The 15,960-nt window shown below is 40.5% G+C and overlaps 1 protein-coding gene across 1 annotated transcript in view; it reads right to left on the bottom strand.

Annotated features, from left to right (window-relative positions):
* Positions 1 to 15,960, bottom strand: part of LOC105385663 — a 35,775-nt gene that overhangs the window by 8,478 nt on the left and 11,337 nt on the right. Inside the window, exons 3-26 of the mRNA XM_048629092.1 lie at positions 14,825 to 15,024; positions 13,866 to 13,974; positions 13,434 to 13,542; positions 13,219 to 13,338; positions 12,385 to 12,517; positions 11,847 to 11,925; positions 11,246 to 11,378; positions 10,702 to 10,801; positions 10,060 to 10,186; positions 9,299 to 9,422; positions 8,452 to 8,667; positions 7,390 to 7,504; positions 6,890 to 6,976; positions 6,388 to 6,500; positions 5,866 to 5,969; positions 4,339 to 4,445; positions 3,676 to 3,811; positions 3,121 to 3,255; positions 2,587 to 2,796; positions 2,190 to 2,249; positions 1,654 to 1,765; positions 1,229 to 1,329; positions 489 to 518; positions 50 to 91 (exon numbers count right to left, since the gene is read on the bottom strand). Coding sequence (XP_048485049.1) covers positions 50 to 91; positions 489 to 518; positions 1,229 to 1,329; positions 1,654 to 1,765; positions 2,190 to 2,249; positions 2,587 to 2,796; positions 3,121 to 3,255; positions 3,676 to 3,811; positions 4,339 to 4,445; positions 5,866 to 5,969; positions 6,388 to 6,500; positions 6,890 to 6,976; positions 7,390 to 7,504; positions 8,452 to 8,667; positions 9,299 to 9,422; positions 10,060 to 10,186; positions 10,702 to 10,801; positions 11,246 to 11,378; positions 11,847 to 11,925; positions 12,385 to 12,517; positions 13,219 to 13,338; positions 13,434 to 13,542; positions 13,866 to 13,974; positions 14,825 to 15,024 — 2,802 coding nt within the window. The remainder of the gene's footprint in view (positions 1 to 49; positions 92 to 488; positions 519 to 1,228; positions 1,330 to 1,653; positions 1,766 to 2,189; positions 2,250 to 2,586; positions 2,797 to 3,120; positions 3,256 to 3,675; positions 3,812 to 4,338; positions 4,446 to 5,865; positions 5,970 to 6,387; positions 6,501 to 6,889; positions 6,977 to 7,389; positions 7,505 to 8,451; positions 8,668 to 9,298; positions 9,423 to 10,059; positions 10,187 to 10,701; positions 10,802 to 11,245; positions 11,379 to 11,846; positions 11,926 to 12,384; positions 12,518 to 13,218; positions 13,339 to 13,433; positions 13,543 to 13,865; positions 13,975 to 14,824; positions 15,025 to 15,960) is intronic.

The raw sequence follows: 15,960 nt of genomic DNA, 5'->3' as shown, positions 1-15,960 counted from the left end.
AACTAGTTCAATTATGAAATAGTCTACCGTACACACACTTCAGACTCACGTTTCCGAAACACTTCGTTTACTTTCCACATATCTATGAACGCTGCGTGCGACAAAACAGATATTTGTATAAATTTTCTTGAACCTCATCATATTAGGCAATTAATAAAGTGATAATAGATTGGTGACAAGAATATATCAATTTTCTTGATGATATAAGGCAATCGTAGTGAAAATAGATTGTATATTAAGTGCAAGTGCACTTAGGGCGTCTTGCACAACAAAGTTAAATAAAATTAAATAGTTTGTCTCTTGCTCTGACAGTATAATGTCAGAGCAAGAGGTCATAGATTTAATTTTGATTAACTTTGTTGTGCAAGACACCCTTAATATTGAATTATTCAATAATAATAGTGGATGAATTTTAAGCTATTTGACAAAGGTGTATTTAATTAAGTAATGTGTAATTAGATGTATGTATGTAGTTAAATAATACTTACAAAGCGTTGTGTCTCCGTGATAAATGAGAGCTGCATGCACAAATATCAGATTAGTTAATTGATTATAAGCATTTATATTAACATCTAAGTTGGTTTTCTGAAAATAGGGTGAAAAGTCAGTGGGATTCTTAATTTCGTTATACTTTAGAGTGATAAGCATTATAAATGTATGAGAGAAAAGTTACGACTTGAAAATATTATTCAAGAATGATTATTAATTAAAATTGTTTATAGGGAAGCATTTAGGAAATTGGACGATGAACATTGTGTACAGTTTTACTATTTAGATCGAGGGTCTTTATTCTTAAAATTTAGACGGTAGTGGTTTTCTATTTTTTAAGCACTCTTTTAGCTGCTTATGGTTGTGGGCTTTCGGGTAAGTAGGTATATGAAATTAATTGAAATAAGAATACAGACTCATTCTGCTGCAAATTTAAATTTGGAGCTGCCAAAACTAATCAAAACTAACTCCTCCCAACGCAACACCAATCCTGAAGGATAAGGTACGTTTTGACAGCCCTAAAATTCAAACACGCTCGCTTCACAATCGCTCAATCGTCACACACAACACAATAATAGGTAATATGACGAAAATCTAAGTTTCGGATACTGAGATACAGTCGTGCCGCTGCGGGAGCCACGACTGTATCTCGTTCCCGAGTGCACGACAGCTCTCGTTCATTAGTTTTTCGTCAGTATAGAGTGACCCCCTACTAGTCATCATTCGCCTAAGCCCGTACCTGTTGAAGAAGGGCGACTGCATGTTGTTGAAGAGCGAGTGCGGGTGCTGCGGGAAGCCGGGGCCCTCCTCGCCGTTGAGGCGGTTCGTCAGCGCTCGCACCTGAGTATGAGGAATATTTAGTTATTTTGCTAATATATTTTTAGATATGCAGGGTGTTATAAAAGCGGTATTATAGGTATAGCTCATGAACAAGTCAGGTTCTAAGACTTTTGGAAATTCACGTTAAAACATCAATTAATTTCTATGAAGCATAAAAAATCAAATGTCCTATAATTAAAGGATGTTAAGAATGACACCTGAATCATCCGCTTTCAGATTACTACTTAAAACACGGCTCCACCGCAAGAGCACACGGATAAAGTCAATACATTGTATTTCCTCTTAATTAATCAAAGGCCGTAAAGCTATATGGTGGCTACATACCCGGTGCAGCAGTGTGGAGAACAGGTTCTCGGCGGTGAGCAGGTGGAAGCCCTCGTCCTCCTCATCCTCTTCGCCCGAGCTCACCGACTCGGCGCGCGCCGCGCGGCTCGACCTGATACATAACAATTATCATTTAAAACATGGTTAGTAATAATAGTGTGTGGGGACATCTCTCACGCTGGCATCCAACCCCAAACTAAGCAGAGCCTATAATATGATTAATATGGGTAACGGACAGCTGCTATTTCTACACAGATACATAATTATTATATTATATACACATTATTAGGTATATAAATATATGCCACGGCCGGGGTTCGAACCCTGGACCGCAGCAGTCGGAGTCACTTACCACTACACCATTCGGTCGTTGAAGTTGGGTGAATATTATTTTATAAAACATAAATCAGAATAATATGTCCTGCTGTGAAATATTGTTGTCTGGTGATGATATTATGTAAGTCAAGTCCATTATAAAATAATCCGTATTCGAATCGATATGCGCCTTACATAGAATATGAGTCAGTTTCACATACCTAAGTCTGTGCATGTGAGATTCGTCTTCTTCCTCTGACTCTCCGCCGCTCACGAGGCTGCTGTAAATTTAATATAAAATATTTATAAGTAAGTTTATAGCAAATTCCAAACAGATGAAAGTGTTTTTTGCATCATTGCCAGCTCATTTAAATATGCCCTGAAAGTTTAAAACTAAATGCGAAAATGTTTCCGAAAAAAAATATCATAGGACTGCTTTTTCATTACTCAGACATATGTTCCTGATGAATAAAATTGTTCCTATCATTGTCTAATACAAACATTCAGATGCGACAGCATCAGAATTATTCACCACATAACTTTTACCTAAACATTGATAAATCTGCCCTTATTCAATAGCCCCTAACACTAACATATCTGTGGACGGGCGACACTCACCTAATCCTCCTAGGCTTGCCAACCCTCGTATGCCTCAGCCCGCTCAGGTTGCTCGAAGACTCCGGCTCCAGACTACCCTGCCGCGGGGTCACGTAGCCCTTGCCCTCCACCGCTATGGGTATGATGAACTCCCTAGCTGACTTCTTGATGGGCTCTCCGCTCGGGGAGGAAGACGCTTCGCTGGCGCCGGACTCGGAGGAGATTAGACGCCTGTTGGGAGGGTGGTTGTGAGTTTTGTGTCATCATAATATAAAGGCTTATACATTAAAATATGTATTTATGACATCAATTGAAATAATAGTCAAAAGTAAAATTGGATACTGTCTGGACGGATAACAGCATGTAAACTGAGTTCTCAGCGTGCTAGGTGAATTGTATGATAAATCTATTTGTCCCTTTCTTTTAACCACGAATTCAAATTTAATAGAAAGCGGTAGTCGGTTTTATTAAACTTACTGAAACGGATAACGATAAAATGACTTTATCTACTTCGATAAAAACCACATGCCGCGATATCAAGACTAGTTGACCAACCTGAGTGGCACTTGATTGGCGCGGGGCGCGGCGGCGGCGGGGGCGGGCGCGGGGCGCGGGGGCGGCGCGGCGGCGGTCGGGCTCTCCGGAGACACCTGGATGGGGATGATCCGCTCCACTGATGTACCCCTGCTGCTGAGGAATAGAGAACTATTGTAACATGTCGTTTGCGGGCAAATGAGATGAATATGAAAATGTCATAATGTAAAATATAAATATGTCTGGTGTATAAATTGGTGTGAGTGGTTGTCAAAGGAATATAAAGAATTATACAGGGTGTTGCAAAAAGGGCTATACTAAGCCGAAACCTACATGTGCAGCATGTTATATCTACGCATGTAGGTTTCGGCTTAGTGTACCCTTTTTGCAACACCCTATATAATTTCAGACAGAGTAAGAAAAATCTGCTGCCCGTACTTTTACTCGATGCATGGGAGTTTAAAAAACTCTATCCTCGTCATAATTTTTGTCACTCTTCTACACGTCCAACCAACTTCACATGAACCGTCCAAACTTTACCACCGCTCCTCACCACCCAAAAGTGGTCCTTCATACCTGTTGCGATGGTCGTTAACGCTGTGCTGGGCCTCCGTGCGGTAGACGCGGGGGGCGGCGGCGGGCGTGGCGGGGGGGGAGGCCAGTGACGTCACGCCGGCGGATGAGGACCGCCCGTACGGGACCGGCGGCTTGCCTGTTGTAGGTGTAGAGTGGGTTTTGTTTATTAGAAAGTACGTTTTGAGAGAAATAGTAACTAGTCAGACGGTAACCTTTAAATCGGTAGGTAGGTACAGCTCAATAATTAATGTTTAAATGCGTATTTTTTTCAATAACATCGCAAGAAGGACTACATATTTTCTTGTATGATTTATTGTTTCAAATAACTCTGGCTGATGTGTTAGCTTAGATGTCTAATTAACCACGAAAAGCAAAAATCAAATTATCTACAACACTACAACATCAACTAAGTTACTTCTAAACATCTAAAGCTGCATAAAGCATGATCTACATACAATTATTATGGTGACTACTCTTATTACCAAACATCGCGAGTCGGAATCGAACCGAAAAAATATCCTTACTTTTATTGATGTAAAACCGTCATTACAGGCCTTGGTGGTTTCGAGAAAGAAAAAAGCAATCGCTAACATCCCCGCGAGACCTCAAGTGCGCTAAATGTAATAATGAAAACAGCAACATAAGCGAATAGATCAAAGTTACCAGTACGTATTGCTGACGTGATGATGTCGCGGGCGGCGGCGCGGCGGCGCGTGTCCTCTTGTCCCGCCTTCTCTTCCACCAGCTTGGCCATCGAGTTCTGGAGACTTCTGGAGAATAGGAATAGTGCAATGTTGGTCAATCTGTATTTGTAGTGGAGCATAACTATGTATCCCGATGTATACCGAATCGGCTACGGATAATTCTATTTGCTATACAATTTTTTTAAAGGAGGAATTGGTGCATTATCTTTATAATGCATGTAAATAAAACATGTAAATAATTTATAAATGCAGACAAATTTTGAGCAAACATTTTATCATGAAAAGTGTTGAATGAAGGTTATATAACTGAACCATAATACGTCCAGACAGTATTTTTATGACGTAAACTCACGTGTATTTTTTTTTTAAACAAATAACAAGGGAATCGCGACCCATCACTTTCACTAATGAATTACTATTCTTATTTAATTTCACTCGCACAATTCACCGGCCTATCTTCAACGATAATAAACAATATCTCACATGAGAATATTCAATTAGTACACTGAATAGCTAACGCCTACGTTATTTGTAGTTTGGCATGCACAGACTTGGTCATTCATTGTGCATAACGCTTCAGTTATGCTGATGAGTAGTTGCTGTTTTAGTGGGCGTGAGTGAAATATTCATTGTAAATGAATCACTATGATTTGTAACCTTGGGATTAGTCTTATGGTATTTTTATCCGGAGTGCATGTTTGGTGAGTGGGTCCGCATTTTATAATGCGGTGTAATTAACTTTTACTACAACTGAAACCTGCATATCTAGATTTAGCATAGATATGTGAACCGACCAACTCGCAGTGGACCAGCGTGGTGGGAAATGGTCCAAGCTTAGGAAGGCAGTTTAGACCTTGGGTATATGCACAAAGGTTTCATTCGAAAGAGCCAGGTGCAGGTACTGACAACCCCACAGAGAATAGAATAGAATAGAATACCTCCTGGCGTCCTGCAGCAGAGCGGAGGGGTCAGCAGCGGAGCTGTGCGCCGGCTCGCTCTCCGTCTTCTTCACGCCGCCGCTGTTCATGCAATCCTGGGGCGCCTGACAAGTTCATTCCACCTACCGCCTAGCATCCATGTATCTGACTATTGAAGAATCAGCTCCTAATAAAGTAGGTATACTATTCCTACCTTCTGACGTTCTACCGCCTAGCTTCCATTGAAGCCTTCTTACTATTGAAGAATCAGCTGGTAATACAGTAGGTATACTATTCCTACCGTTGCTGCTTCGGCAGCAGTCGTTGAGCCTAGTCCGAGGCCTTCGAGCTGCTTGAAAACATCTGACAGTCGGGTTGCCCACTTACCCGACAACTCTCTCAGCACAAGCTTGCTTGTGATGAGGTCCACCAACCCGCACTAGGCCAGCGTGATGGACTAGGCCTAAACCCTTCCTTCATTGGAAGGAGACCCGTTCCCTAGCAGTGGGGACGTGATGGGTCGTAATGATGACTATTCGCTCCTAATACAGTAGGTATAGTGTGGGTACCTCCTGGCGTCCTGCAGCAGCGCGGAGGGGTCGGCGGCGGAGCTGTGCGCCGGCTCGCTCTCCGTCTTCTTCACTCCGCCGCTGATCATGCAATCCTGGGGCGCCTGAGAAGTTGAGTCTAGTTAGATGTTGTACAGAATTAATGATGATGAAAACAAATTTTCATGGCGACTATGAGGAATAAGCACGGGGAGGCCTTTGCCCAGCAGCCCATTGTGTCCCAACACAAATATGGCTACATAAAAAAACGCATATAATAATAACTTAGCGGTCAATCTGTTTCGGTGCTCACAGACGGACACAGTAATAGATATAAACTTATAACGTCCTCTTTTTTAGTTCATACTAGTTCAGAGTAAAAAATAAGGAGTTATTATTTTGACGTTTTAGTTGAGTTTCTTGAGATCTTTTGTTTTTTCACTATTACATAGCATTTTTTAGCATATCGTTTATATTAGTCGAGTGACGTCACGTATAACTCTACTTCCACTCTGTAGGTGTAATAGTATTCTATCCCCTTACCGGTGAAGGTTCAATGCCGATCTGTTGCAGCCTGACGGAGCCGCCCTCAGGGGTCTTTGTCTGAAGCTCGCGATCCTCACTCTGAGCCTTCGGTTTAGCGATCTTTGATACCACTGCAACAAAAAACATCATAATTCGCCGATGGACAGTAGGTAAACGCTTTATAGCACAGCTATGACAATATTATATGTAACTAGCTGTTCCCGCGAGCTTGGCTTCGCCTTAAAAAGTATTCCCGTGGGAATTCCGGGATAAAAAGTAGCCTATGTTTTTTCTTCTCAGGGTCTAGACCAAATTTCAATCAAATCCGTTCAGTAGTTTTGGCGTGAAAGACTAACAGACAGACAGACAGTTACTTTCGCATTTATAATATTAGTTAGGATGGGAGTGACAATGAGATAGGGTCCAGTGATAAACTTTCTCGTGCGCCACGCTTCGCCTTCAAGATTTCAAAATCTTGTATTTAGGTATGTATTGTACAGTGTGAAAGTATGTATTTTACCTGGCTTGGTGACCGTCCTCTTAGCTTCAGGAGACGTGAGGGACGCGCGCCTCTCGAACTGCTCTTTGAAACTGCCGACGCTGCCGCCTAAACGAAATGTGAATAGTATTTTAATTATGAATTATAATTTCAATATGTTGATAAATAAGCATGCGGGTCTATCTGATAAAATTATAGGTACCTGACTTCTAGTAGGTTACTTATGGCATAGGCTATCATTTTGTATCAAAATATACAGGATGTTGCAGAGTTGGTATTTTAAGCAAAAGGGGGTGAGCCAGGGGGTCATGTTGAACAACTTCTGTTCTTCGACTTTTGGAAATTCATGAAAAAAATATTTGCTTTCTCATAAAAACTTTGTTGGTCATGTGAACTTTAACTATGGAGAACTGAATATAATTTTCGCGAATTTCCAAAACAATTTTTTTTCAGAATGACCCCCTAGTCCCTTTCGGCTTACTATTTACACCATCCTGTATAATAACATTTGTGTAACATACCAGGAATAGAGAATTTCTTTGGCTTGGGTGCGGGCTGCGCGGGCGCCGGCTGCGCGAGCGTGAGCGACGTGAGCTTGTCCGCCGCCGCCGCCACGGAGCTCGGCTTCACTTCCTCCTGTTGGTAGGTAATGTAAAGTTATAATAATAAAATAAATCGACCGACTACTAAGAAAGAGCTGTCCAGAAGTGGATGTTGTTGCCGTTCATATATTGTCTTCGAGTAATTCTGAACTTTATCTGTATTACCATGAACAAGTTTTAACTATGTATTGTGTTAAATGTCAGCGTGTTACGGTCTTATTCATAAAAAAACCTTAAAGTAGGTTTACTGAGCTCAATTGTTACGGAACACATTAAGCCTATTTGAGGTTTCGTAAAAATCTCTATTCATAATAGTTCCGTAAACCTTCAATAACTATAGTGATGCTAATAGATTTCACAGACCAAACATTTTGACATTTACCCTATTAAGTTGCCGGTCCGACGAAACCATAAACAAAAATAGCGAAAACTTTCATTCATTTATCAATCTCTATTATGTATGTTAGCCACGGCGCGGCACTTAAAAAAGTTTACGTTGGCTTAAAGGAGCAGTGGCCAAGCCAAAACCCACAAAAAAAATAATTAAATTTTTACGTTACCATGGCAACTTATTTTCAGCAAATATTAACTCACAACAAATGTCAAATCGTCAATAAAGCAGAACAGCTGTTGACCGGCCGCCATGTTTTTGTACAAGAGGAGGCTTACGGAAGGTGTATAGTAGGGTCCAGCCAACTTTAGCATATCAAGGTTTTACGAATCACTTGGAGAGTTCTTTAGCGCTATTGATCGTTTATGAATAAAGTTCTTTTGACATTTGCTTATAGCAGGCCTATAGGTCTCCCGTAACTTTTTATGAATAAGACCGTTAGTCTTTAGGCAGCTCTGTCATGGACGCGGCCTTATATTTGACAGAACTAAACAACCGTTTTACGTGTGGGTAGTTTATGGTAAGGCTTTAAAATGATGTGACACAGCGCCATCCGCACTTTAGTAGCTAATCAGCATAAAAATCATTACCTTGGGCTCATCAAGCTTTTCCGTCGGCGGTTTCTCCTCCGAGGCTGCCTTCGTGAGTTTCTTCTTGATAGTGACCTTGGGTTTGACTGTGGCCGGCTTCTCCTTGACCTCCTCTTTGGGCAGTTCTTTGGGCGGTGGCGAAGTCTCTTCTTCTGGTGTTTTGGAGGCACCCGGGTTTATCGTTATGGTCGCCGATGATTTTAGGGTCGGTTGTACCTGGGGACAAATGCAGCTGCTAGAAATAGATTCAAATGTAGTATATTTTATCCTACTGTCATGTTTGACCTTTATATTCCACAATGGTCGTACTGCATGATGAATAGATATGTTGTATGGATAAGCCCTAAAACTTGTCAGTACTGGCCAGACAGAGACAGGTAAAGGTCAGTTTTACTGAAGATAGACAGTGATAGCCATAGCTAACCAGGTATGAACCCTCGCGGAAGCACGCTAGGAGGCAGCGTTGGCTACAAGCTTTCTTCTCGATCACTACAGAACAGACTACTAGCTAGACAGAGATGCATATAGTTCAGATTGTACTGAAGCTAAACAGAGACAGCTATATCTTATCAGGTCAGGTCCTTCACCGGGTGGAGGTGTGAAGACGCGTGGTGGACCCAAGCTTTTTGACAGTGACGGATATAGTTCAGGTTCTACTGAAATTAGACAGAGAAGGGTATATCTCACCAGGTCTGGCCCTTCAGCAGGGGGCGGGGTGAGGTCGGGCGGGGGCACGCTAGGCGGCGGCGGCGGCTCCAAGCTTTCTTTACTAACATTACAGACTACTAAAGAGAGACGGGCATAAATCAGCTCCTACTGAAGCTAGACAGAGACAGCTACATCTCACCAGGTCTGGACCTTCTGCAGGGGGCGGGGTGAGGTCAGGCGGGGGCACACTAGGCGGCGGCGGCGGCTCCAAGCTTTCTTCACTCAGCACGTCAACTGTGGCTGATTGTGGTATGCGCGCCGAACTGGGGATAGTAGCAAATAATGATAAGAGATCAAGTATTTAAAGTAAGAAATGTGTAGTGACGTTATTGTATCAAAGAGCCAGGCAAGGTCCCCGTGGTTTGCGGCCGTTATAATTTGGCTCATTTGCTACACGTACGTATATTATTGTGGTATCGACACGCTTGGACAGCTTTCCTGACGGCCGCCATTTTGGTCTACTCTACTCTAAATGTTACCTTTTGTCACCTCTACTCTAAATGTTACCTTTGGTCAACTCTACTCTTAATGTTACCTTTGGTCAACTCTACTCTTAATGTTACCTTTGGTCAACTCTACTCTTAATGTTACCTTTGGTCAACTCTACTCTAAATGTTACCTTTGGTCAACTCTACTCTAAATGTTACCTTTGGTCAACTCTACTCTAAATGTTACCTTTGGTCAATTCTACTCTAAATTTTACCTTTGGTCAACTCTACTCTAAATGTTACCTTTGGTCAACTCTACTCTTTTATGTTACCTTTGGTCAACTCGACTCTAAATGTTACCTTTGGTCAACTCTACTCTAAATGTTACTTTTGGTCAACTCTACTCTAAATGTTACCTTTGGTCAACTATATTCTAAATGTAACCTTCGGTCAACTCTACTCTAAATGTTACCTGGCGACTCGTTCCTTCTTCCTGGTGAGCTCGGCGGCGGAGGCGGCCAGCTCGAGCTTGCGCTTGTTGTCGCCGGCCGACACTAGGGTGCGCGTCGGCGACGGCTTGATCGCGTCCTCGCCGCCCTCTGCAACACATATTATAAAAATATATATACACACACACACGCACTCACGCCTTGTACTAATGTACTCCCTTGCGGGGTAGGCAGAGGTGCATTGCTGCGCCCACTTGTGTGTTATGTTAGTCCCAATGTAATAGGGGGCGGGCCTATTGCCATTTTACGGGCACATCCAAGACCAATATATAAAAATATATTTACATTTAATATGCTTTTGGAGTGACTTTTTCATTGTGAGTGAGATACATTTGGTGTTCTTCTTTAAAAAATATTAAAATTTGCGTTATTACTTTCATCTGTTTTTTTATTAAGCTTAAACTTGACAATATAAACTTAATACAAACTTGGAATTCTCAATAAAAATTGCTAACCTTTGAAATGGTGCTTTGTGTTAATTATTTGCGGCAAACATTACGATATTTAAACAAAAGATAAAAAGGCTATCTATAGTTACATACAGCGTATTTTAAGAATGTATTAATACATTTATACGTAATATAAAATATTATTAGATGAGTGACCTGCAACCAAATCCAAGATCCTCTTCTCGGCGGAGTTGCTCGGCTCCACCGCCATCGACAGCGTGAGGTCCGTCGCGCTCTCCGCCGCGCCTAGCTCCGTCTGAAACAATATAATTATGTTTAGTATTAGTGCTTATTTCATTCATAATTTTAGAGAACACGTACATGAAAATCAATTGCTGAAAGGAATCCTTTTTTTTTTTCTTTGCGACGACCGGACGCAATGCACTAATGAGGCCTCAGTCGGCCTCACAATGAAATACCTCCTCCGTTAGCGAATCACCTCTGACTACCCCTTCGAGGATTAGAGCAGAGAAAATCTATATTTGTAGGTTAACACCTCATCAGGCACGCAGACAGAGTTGGCGGCGAGCGGTGCGGGCGGTTTGACAGGGCTCTTGCTATTTTAACAAAGTATAGAGACAAAAGACATTTCATTCCTCCCTGAGGGTACACTAACCTCATTAGGCACGCAGACAGAGTTGATCATTCGAGCTGTTTGACATCAAAGACAATTCATTCCTGCCTGGTTATAGGTACTGACCTCGCTAGGCACGCAAACAGAGCTGGCGGCGGGCGGCGCGAGCGACAGCAGCAGGTCCAGGCGCACCGGCGTCTCCGCCGCGAGCGCCTCCGACACCTCCAGGCACGACGTGGAGCACCCTGTGTTCACCCAGCTGGGGACGACAGAAAATCACATTTTATACAGGGTGTTGTAAAAAGGGTACACTAAACCGAAACTTACATCTGCAGCATGTAATATCATAGCCCGAAAATAAAATCAGAATTTTAAAATTCGCGAAAAAATATATTCTTTTTCCATAGAAACTTTCTGGTCACGTGACTTTACTATGGAGAATGAATATTTTTAGGGTATACTAGTTCACAAAATTCGTACAAATTTACCTACATGAACAAAACCTATGTAATTCAATATAAAACCCCATCCATATCAGTGTACAGACACGTCAAAGTTTTAACATCCCTCTATTTCACGTACGAATATAAAATACGTTGAAGAAATTTTCCACAAAAACAAACGTCTATATTCGATAGTCATCTCTCTATTTACATGCAATGACACAAGTTCCAAGAAGCTTTACTATTAATAAAGAGTATATTGTTTATAAACACTCGTTACTTACGGATGGTCGCAGATGTATACGATGTCGGCACGTTTCAGCGGGTCCACTGTCAGCATGTCACGAATTAGCGGGGACGCACCTGGAATAGTGAACTGTATTATTATACTGAGTTGTGGATGTGGTTTTATGGTGCATAAATCTTAGTTATATTGTGCCAAAGTCTGTGAGAATATCTATTTACGTATGTATGTAGTATATAAGTACGTGCGATGTTTGTACTCTTTAACGACCACATTTACTACATACCGATTTAGTATTTAATAAAATAGATCTTCTCACACTTTTTACAGTCAGCTTCATTACTTTCCCATCTTGTCAAACTCCTAACCCACAAGTTATTCATTTATTGACTATTTGTGAATTTGACAAGGTAAGGTAAATTTAATAGGTAATAATGAAGCTGACCGAACTAACATAATCCATTGCGGGGAAAGTAGGTTCTAAAATGCACCTCTATTTAGCCCTTAGTTACTAATAAATACGCAAAACTTCTTTTATACAGACACGACTAAATCAAATATTGATCAACTTCACTTACTGGAAGGATTCTTAGGCTCATAGTAGTCGCCGTTGCTGATCTGGCGCACCAGCCGCTTGAAGTTGGAGCCGTCGAACGGCATCGCGCCGTAGACTAGAGTGTAGAGTAGGACGCCCAGCGACCAGCAGTCCACCTGGAACAATAAAGTTTGTTACTAACTGGACAAGGATTGGCTGGAAGAAATTGCTTTTGCCAATAAGCCCGCCTTTGTGTAATAACTTTTTCTTAATTTGTATTTTGTCTTTGTATGCAACAAAGTATCTATATGTCCTTTCTGTTAAAGCAATCTAAAATAATACACTCACGAACAATGAAAAAGTTCCAGTGGCATATATTAGTGAACGTCAATAGCAGGTGGAACTTCATTGCACGTGAATGTATAAAGATGAAAGCTTTGAATGTTTATTAGTTTCTACTGGCTCCAAAACTACTGACCATTTTTAGCAGGTGTAACCACGGGAAACACACTATAGTGAATTATAAAACTACTATCGGAGGTACTTATTTAACTATCTAACATTTACTATGCTTATTTTTTATATCGGCAAGAGAACATGATCCGATAAAAAATCGTATTCCGATAAGTATTGCTTACAACCACAAAACAAGCAACCAACGCAAGGATATCCGTGATATAAGGTTGCATTGGCTTTTTTCATCCAGTTAATCAGGTAAGGTTTTTTTATATAAAGTAGATCAATCTGGACAAGAAGGCGGCGGCGTGGCGTACTCTTGTAAAGGCAATTAGGACAGCAACAAAGTAGATAAATTATTTCGTTAGTCTACAATTCTAGGCTAGATAGAATAACAGGCAATACTTAAAAGACGCCTTACCTCAGGTCCGATGTAAGGGGTCCCTTTGACTATTTCTGGGGACGCATACAACGGAGACCCACAGAAGGTCGCTAGCAGAGCCGTTTCTTTAAATACATTCGACAGTCCAAAGTCTGCTATCTGTAATATAAAAAACATGTAGGTATAAACATTTAATAGCATAAAGCCTTTGTTAACAACGCCATGTTTATGTGCGTTAGAGGTGAATGACTGACCTTAGCACTGCCTGTTTCGTCTAATAATACATTTTCCAATTTCAAATCTCTATGGCAAATTTTGTGTATATGGCAATAGTATACTGCTGTGGCAATTTGGCGGAATAATCTGAAACAGAAACAAGATAATTATGTACAAATGGTTGTATATTTGGTATGGTTTAATATTAAAACAGACCTGCTTTTTATTAACAACATTCCTTTTTTCATAGGATTACCATGACAAACACTAGATGTATAAAGGATTATCCAGTTGAATTAGTCAACAATATCAACAAACAATCCATATTAAGCATGTATCATTAGGTACTGCGCCAGGCCTGAAACGGTTTATTCCATAATTTTGATCCAGTTTCTATCATCTGATCCAATGCCTACCCAGAGGGAGAGGCCACTGACGGAGTCTTTTAACACCCAATTATCGTATCTTACCTTCTAGCTTCGTCCTCTTGTAATACTTTCTTCTGGCTGAGGTAGTCGTACAGTTCTCCGCCCGAACAGTACTCCATGACAAGAATCATCTTTTCACTGTTTTCAAATACTGAAAAAGAAAACAATAGCTGTTTAAATATGTAAAGTTTATTCGAATATGCAAGGAGTGTTAAAGTCATTAATTATGGTCATAATCAAATATTTACTTCTGTTATGTATTAATAGAACTACTTAAAGAGAATTGCAGATAGTAAACAAACAGTTTAATTCCTAAATCTATATTTGGTTGGTACCTAATCAGTAATCACATAGGTAATGAGGCAAATTATTAAACACACAAACATAATTATTGCATTTGAATAAAAGTAAATATGTAATTAGGAATTTAATTTGATCCAAACGACGATTATGTGTGCATTTTGGCTATATTTATGTATAATCTGCAAACCTAATATTAATGCATTTCAAATCCTTTGTCAAAAAACCAAAATCAAGAAACAAGTTTGGATTTTTTGTTCAAGAAAAAAAACCTGTTTGTTTAGTGTCGCCGGGTAATCCGTGCCTTTATTTTGAAATCCGCACGCGCCCTCTGCTCTTTGTCTTGCGACTTTATTTACAAAGATAACATTGGTCATGCATGAGATTCCTTATAGGGCTATGTGTATTTTGCTTTATGAAACAACATAAGGAAAGATATTACCACTCTTACAAATCGCGTTTTGAAAATTACAATTGAATTTAATGCAATTATAAGCAAAATCGACAATCTTATTTTAAATTTTAAATGTATATTAGCCTCCAACTGTTTACTAACTGCTGCAACAATCGTATATCTAAATTGTCTAGTGTAATTTTAAGGAAAAATTCTGCATATTCCAACGTTTCTAGAGGTTCACTGTGATACAATATACGTACGACAGAAGATGCAGTTGGCAAATGAAAACGCTATCACAACTAACCTTCATAAATATGCACAATATTGGGATGCCGCACCGAGGACATGATCTGCACCTCCCTGCGTATCCGCACCAGGTCGGCCTCGGACTCGATCTTGCACTTCTTGATGGTCTTGATGGCCACCTCCTGGCCGGTCTTCTTGTTGATGCCGAGCTGCACTTTTCCGTACGTGCCCTGGCCCAGCTTTCTGACTATGTCGAACCTGCCGATTGGGGAATGGAATTTAGATATTCGTTACAACTGTCTATCTTCTTCTTAGTGTATAGACTAGGGCTGAAGTTCTGTCTGGGGTTTGTCAGCCTGTAATGATCAGTTATATTAGTCGTTGACTACATAATCAGCATACTCCACGATAAATATTTATACATCTCTATTCCAACACGTTACGTTACGAATAAGAAGCATCTTCACATTGCATGGTTCATTATCGTTATTTTAGCGTAGGTATAATCCTACTTTCCTGTTCAATTTCATCTTCAAGAATAGAAATAACGAAGAGGCACTTCTCATCGTATGATTTAAATAAATCCCGAAATTGATTATGAAGCTTATGGCTAGATGCGATGTTGCCAAAATCATTAATTAGTTCAGAAGATTAGCGTCGACACATCATAACAAATAATTCAAACCACGGCATGACGCCACCGCCCTACACAATGATTTGTTCGGTTATTGACTCGGATGATGTACATTTAACTGCAAACATTGAGTAAGGAGGAGGACCCATTGGTGCGGTGCGTCACCGCGCTGCGTTATTTTTCATATATTTTTCAGAGACAATTTCATAAAAAAATACATCGGAAACCAACGAACCATCGGCACCAATGGGGCCTCACCCTTAGACTGAGAGGCTCATGTCAACTCGATCACCCGTTGTTCTATGCCTACACAATATTGCTTTACCATTCAACTTAATTAAACGATGAGGAAATAAATAAAATTAGTTAGCCAAAAATCGTACAAAGATAGCATTAATTATTCATAGATCCTCTCGCTTCATAATTCCTCACATCCGTGAGAAGGGACAATAAAACTCTCTACATATTTCAAGTTAATTCTGATTGAAACACCTAGATACATCATACTTTTATTATGTAAATCAACACTAGCTCATACAATTAAAACACCTACTCGCTAA

This window comes from Plutella xylostella, chromosome 22, assembly GCF_932276165.1.
Source record: "Plutella xylostella chromosome 22, ilPluXylo3.1, whole genome shotgun sequence".
Classification (NCBI taxonomy): domain Eukaryota; kingdom Metazoa; phylum Arthropoda; class Insecta; order Lepidoptera; family Plutellidae; genus Plutella; species Plutella xylostella.
Note: the sequence above shows the minus strand (reverse complement) of the source record. Positions and strands in the feature narration are given on the sequence as shown.